The sequence below is a fragment of the Amblyraja radiata genome, chromosome 28, assembly GCF_010909765.2.
Source record: "Amblyraja radiata isolate CabotCenter1 chromosome 28, sAmbRad1.1.pri, whole genome shotgun sequence".
In the NCBI taxonomy this organism is placed as follows: domain Eukaryota; kingdom Metazoa; phylum Chordata; class Chondrichthyes; order Rajiformes; family Rajidae; genus Amblyraja; species Amblyraja radiata.
In genome coordinates, this window is record NC_045983.1 from 32,810,594 (window position 1) to 32,816,692 (window position 6,099).

The 6,099-nt window shown below is 44.1% G+C and overlaps 1 protein-coding gene across 1 annotated transcript in view; it reads left to right on the forward strand.

The window, feature by feature from the left end:
- aatf (apoptosis antagonizing transcription factor) overlaps window positions 1-5,268 on the forward strand; it is a 117,310-nt gene extending 112,042 nt beyond the window's left edge. The window contains exon 12 of the mRNA XM_033046250.1: window positions 4,958-5,268. Coding sequence (XP_032902141.1) covers window positions 4,958-5,015 — 58 coding nt within the window. The 3' untranslated portion in view covers window positions 5,016-5,268. The remainder of the gene's footprint in view (window positions 1-4,957) is intronic.
- The last annotated feature ends 831 nt before the right edge of the window (window positions 5,269-6,099 follow it).

Below are 6,099 nucleotides of genomic sequence, written 5' to 3' on the forward strand. Positions count from 1 at the left end.
CAAAGTAAACGAGGTTTCAAACTTTGCTCTAGGTTTATATCATTTATCCACTAGAATTCTTGCAGTATTTACAGAGTGAAACGCCAGGTTTTAGTTTCCACCAAACTCGTATTTATTCTCTTTCCAAGCCTTCTCTCTCCCCCCCCCCCCCCCCCACCAACTCCATCATTCTGAGCAAGGGTCCCGACCCGAAACATCGCCTGTCCATGTCCCTCCACAGATGCCGCCTGACCTGCTGAGTTCCTCCAACACTTTGTGTTTTGCTCAAGGCTTCCAGCACCTGCAGTTACTTGTGTCACCATTGTACTTCTACACGTGTGCAGACACACTTTAATGAGTGGATGGTGTCACCATTTCAGATGAACAAGGCAATTCAGATCAGAAATTGCAAGGGATTGTTGCTGTGGGTTTTTGATAGCCTTCAGAGCAAAATATGTTGTTTTTGTTAAGCCGTTTTGTTAAACCGTTAAGATGCTGCCTAGCCCATAGAGTTCCTCCATCGCCCTGTGTCCGACAGTGGATAACGCTCCATGTTCCTCCCACTAATTAACGATATTCTGTGTAACTTGCCCTGATGTTTCCTGCCGTTATATTACAATGCCCGATGTCCTGAGATGAACATTCCAGCACATTGATGGTGCGCAGTTATCACCAAACATTCGTAGACACAAAAAGCTGGAGTAACTCTGCTGGAGAAAAGGAATAGGTAACGTTTCGGGTCGAGACATTTCCTCAGACTGTGAGTCAGGGCCTACTCCTCTCCAGAGATGCTGCCTGTCCCGCTGAATTACTCCAGCACTTTGTGTCTTATCTTCGATGTAAACCAGCATCTGCAGTTCCTTCCTACACATAAACCATTCTACATTTCCTTATCAGCGTCGGCTTTGACCTGTCGTTTTCACACCTTGCCCTTTCACATCTCTATGTCCGCCTGTCCCCCGACTCTCAGTCTGAAGAAGGGTCCCGACCCGAAACGTCACCCATTCCTCCTCTTCAGAGATGCTGCCCGTCCCGCTGTTACTCCAGCATTTTGTGTCTATCTTCGGTTTAAACCAGCATCTGCAGTTCCTTCCTGCCCATTTATTTCTGTGAATACATTTGACATGGACTACCGCTAGAACCCCTTTCTTCCGTACATTTTCTTTTCATTCACAACGCTGTTCTTTGCAGGCATTAAAGAGAGCTTTAATTTATGCATCACCTTTCATATCCTCAGGATTGTCCGACTGTGCTTCACATCCAATAAACCACTTTTTTTTTTGAAGTGTAATCACTCTTATCCTTGGAAACATGATAACAAATATGCGCACAGCGAAATTCTGGAAGCAGCAGATGAGATGAATGAAGCTGTTGGCAGTGCTAACCGAACGGCTGCCTGGCCAAGAATCTGGGAGGACTATTTTCCTTTCCCTTTACTATCTCAGGACCTTTTTATTTCTGATTTAAAAGCCTCGCCCAAAAGCCAACCCCGCCAATCATTAATAAATCCCTCCCAGTTCTGCTCTGGATTACATGGACAATTCTTGACACAAACAGGCGTCACGGGTGGATAAGGTGGTCAAAAATACTTTGGCCATTCATCATAAGTTCACAAGTGGTAGGAGCAGAACTAGGCCAATCGGCCCATCAAGTCTACTCCGCCATTCAATCATGGCTGATCTATCTCTCCCCCCTAACCCCATTCTCCAACCTTCTCCCCATAACCCCTGACACCTGGCAGAGCATCACCAGAGAAGACACCCAGCAACTGGTGATGTCCATTAATCGCAGACTTCAAGCAGTCATTGCATGCAAAGGATATGCAACAAAATACTAAACATGACTACTTTCATTTACATGACATTGCTGTGTCCCAAACATTATGGTGCCCAGAAATGGGAGGACTATGTATAAACACTGCTGTAATTTCTACATGGTGAAACCAAAATGTATAAAAATGGCCTTTATTAAAATCTGACAATGTGCACTTTAACCACATGTGATTTTTTCTATTACAAATCTCAAATTGTGGAGTACAGAAGCAAATAAATAAATGCTGGGTCTTTGTCCCAAACATTATGGAGGGCACTGTACTTTTCTCCAGAGATGCTGTCTGACCTACTGAGTTACTCCAGCTTTTAGTATCTATCTTCGGTATAAACCAGCGTCTGCAGTTCCTTCCTGCATGTAAGCTGCCTGAGCAAGTCCCATCTAAGCAAGTCCCATTTGCACGAATTTGGCCCACATTCCTCTAAACCTTTCCTCTCCATTTAGTTTAGTTTATTGTCACGGGTACCGAGGTACAGTGAAAAGCTTTTGTTGCATGCTAACCAGTCAACGGAAAGACAATACATGATTACAATCGAGCCGTCCAGTGTACAGATACATGATAAAGGGAATAATGTGAATAACGTCTAATGCAAGATAAAAGTCCAGTGAAGTCCGATCAAAGATAGTGCAAAGTCCAATGTCTGCAATGGGGTAGAGGTGAATCGGACAGCACCCTAGGTTATGGAAGGACCATTCAGAAACCTGATAACAGAGGGGAAGAAGCTGTTCCTGAGTCTGGCGGTGAGCACTTTCACGATTCTGTATCTTCTGTATGTTTTATTCATAGAACAAATCACAAACATTGGAATAGATAGAGTAAATGCGCAGAGCCTTTTAACCATAGCAGGGGGATCAAGAACCATTGGACATGGGTTTAAGGTGAGAGTGGGAAGATTTGATGGGGACCTGAGGGGCAACTTTTTAACTGAGGGTGGCAGTTTGGTTTGAAGGGATATGGGCCAAACGCAGGCAGGTGGGACTGGTGTAGATGAGGCATGTTGGTCGGCGTGGGAAAGTTGGGCTGAAGAACCTGATTCCACACTGCATGGTTCTATGACTAATCTAGGCATCGTGCAGGTAAACATCCTCTGCACATCCTCCCTGCAACTTTCCACAGAGCTGGGAAAGTCTAGAACGGCCTCAGTTCAAGGCGTTGTACAAATAGCAGCTGACCCTGGTTTGTGGGAAAGGGGGTGATATTTGTGGGTTGGCTGCAGATCTTGACTGCCACAATTCGGCTGCTGTTTTTGTAAAGAACTTTGCTTTACCTTCGGTTTATTTCAGAACAAAGGCAATTAATGTCAGCGACTGACAGGAGATTATTTTTCCCTTATTACCATCCCCAAGAGGAGTAATCTGGTTTGTTCTGTTGAGTATTCGAGAGGAAAGTTGACCCTAATTAAAATAGTGTGTCGGCTTGAAGCCCACTTAGTGATCATATTGGTTTTTTACTGCCCAGCTGTGTTGTGCTGTGCTGTGCTGTGCTGTGCTGTGCTGTGCTGTGCTGTGTTGTGTTGTGTTGTGTTGTGTTGTGTTGTGTTGTGTTGTGTTGGGGAAGGCAGTAACTCCAGACAGCACTCGCTGATCACACCTATTTCTAACTTCTAAAGATAGCCTGAGGGTCTCCAATGAGGTAGATAGAAGCTCACAACAGCTCTCTAGCTGTTGGTAGGATGGTTCAGTTGCCTGATAACAGCCGGGAAGAAACTGTCCCTGAATCTGGAGGTGTGCGTTTTCACACTTCTGTACCTCTTGCATGATGGGAGAGGGGAGAGGAAGGAGTGGCAGGGGTGAGACTGGTCCTTGATGATGCTGCTGGCCTTGCCGAGGCAGCGTGAGGTGTAGATGGAGTCAATAGAAGGGAGTTGGTTTGTGTGATGGTCTGGGCTGCGTCAGTCGCCAAACTCCAGTCTAACCCTAAGCTGTATTTTAAAAATTGATAAGTGACAGGAGCACATTTAGGCGCACATGGCCCATCAAGTCTACTCCGCAATTCAATCATGGCTGATCTATCTCTCCCTCTCAACCCCATTCTCCTGCCTTTATCCCCATAACCCCTGACACCCGTACTAATCAAGAATTTAGCAATCTCTGCCTTAAATATATCCACTGACTTGGCCTCCACAGCCGTCTATGGCAATGAAATCCACAGATTCATCACCCTCTAGCTAAAGAAATTCATCCTCATCTTCCTAAAGGAACATCCTTTAATTCTGAGGCTACGCCCTCTGGTCCTAGACTCTCCCACTAGTGGAAACATCCTCTCCACATCCACTCTATCCAGGCCTTTCACGATTCAGTACGTTTCAACATGGTTCCCCCATCATCTGTATCAAGGTTTTAGCATAACCTCTCTGCCATTGTCAACTATAACACACTTAATAAGGCCAAGGCTCGAGTGTGCTGCTTTATTAACAATCATTCATTAAAAGTTAAGAACTGGAAACAAAATTCCCACCGTGAGGTTGTGTCTCGGTGGGAAATCTATTTCCCTTCAACAGCTCCGGGGCGTAAGCAAACCATAGAGTGAAGGTGGGGATCAGCAAATTGTATTTAAACTCAAGCTCCAATAATCCGTAAGAACTGGTTTACATTGGTGTTTCTCCCAATGTCATTAAAAGCCACCATTACATTTCAGACAATCATTACAACTTTATGAAAGTGGTAAAAGAATTTGAAACACAAAGTGACTGGAGTGACTCAGCGTTTAAGAAGGAACTGCAGATGCTGGGAAAAATCGAAGGTAGACAAAAATGCTGGAGAAACTGAGCGGGTGAGGCAGCATCTATGGAGCGAAGGACTAGGTGACGTTTCGGGTAGGGACCCTTCTTCAGACTCAGCAGGTCAGGCAGCATCCCTGGAGAACATAGACCTCCAGCATCTCCAGAGACTGGAGTCTGAAGAAGGGTCCCAACCTGAAACGTTACCTATCTATGTCTCTAGAGATGCTGCCTCACCCCACTGAATTACTCCAGCACTTTGTGTCATTTTTTTGTCTGTCGTTGTAAAGCAGCACCTGCGTTTTCTTGCTTCTACTTCTGAAGGAATGCAAGAGGACTTCCAGGCCAGGAGAGGCTAACTCGAGGTAGACTTCCATTTATTCAACTGGATGAACTTGTTCTAACTGTTTTATTTTCTTCCCTCCCAGGTCCGAACTGTACAGATCGCTGTTTGGAAATGTCAAAGAGGCTGAGAAAGAGCGATGATCATCTCTGCTGGATCCTAGGATGCTGGTTTTCATCATGTCACCATGTGGACTGTTGATTATTGTGGGACTGTCTGCAAAACCAGAGTCACGCAGAACATCCCCACATCCCACTCAAATTGTTTTAGGGTTTATAAAGACTTTTATAAGTGGCACAAACTTTGCAAAATAATTCATGCAATTCCACCTATTGTGGTTCCCACATAAGGGGAATTGGGAGTGTGACCCTTTGAAAAGATTTGTCCACCCAGTTTTAATAATAATAATAATAATAATAATAATAATATATTTTATTGTCATTGCACATAAGAGCAACGAGATTTGGTATGCAGCTTCCATCCGATGTCATAACATAAATATCTAATCAAATTTAGATTTAGATACCCCGAGAACATGGTATTCTGTATCATAAGAAGTCCCCTTACTCAGATCACTTAATAGTCATAGTCATACAGCAGGGAAACGGGCCCTTCAGCCCGACTCGCCCATGCTGACCAACATGCCCCATCTACACTTGGCCCATAACCCTCTAACCAATTCCTCGCCATGAACCTGTCCGAATGCCTCCTGAATGTTATGATGGTCCCTGCCTCAACCACCTCCTCCAGCAGCTCGTTCCATACACATGCTTTGTGTAAAATAAAAAGTTACCCCTCAGGTTCCCAATAAATCTTGCCCCCCTTTGGTTCTTGAGGATCTTAAATCTCTCTTATCCAGAAATGGAAGTCAAACAGCACACATAGCAAAGTACACCACGGATGTATTTGGGTCGATGTTCTGAAGATGTTTATTCATTCATTTAGTTTACAATGTGAAATATTTTCAGTTGCCTGAAAGTTGCTTGTCAAGTGTAAGATGATCACCAATAGAACAGATGAAATGATTGCTACTTTTTAATTATGTTTTTAAAAACGGGAACTGATTCTAGATTGCAATGGTAATTTCTTCCTTATTGTTAAAACTCTGCCACTTCACAACCAAAGATATTAGTGAAGGATTTTGTCGAGGAAAAATGCTGGGTATAAATCAAACTTTTGTACCATTTCACTGAGTGACGTTTACTGGGACATACATTTCACCGAGTT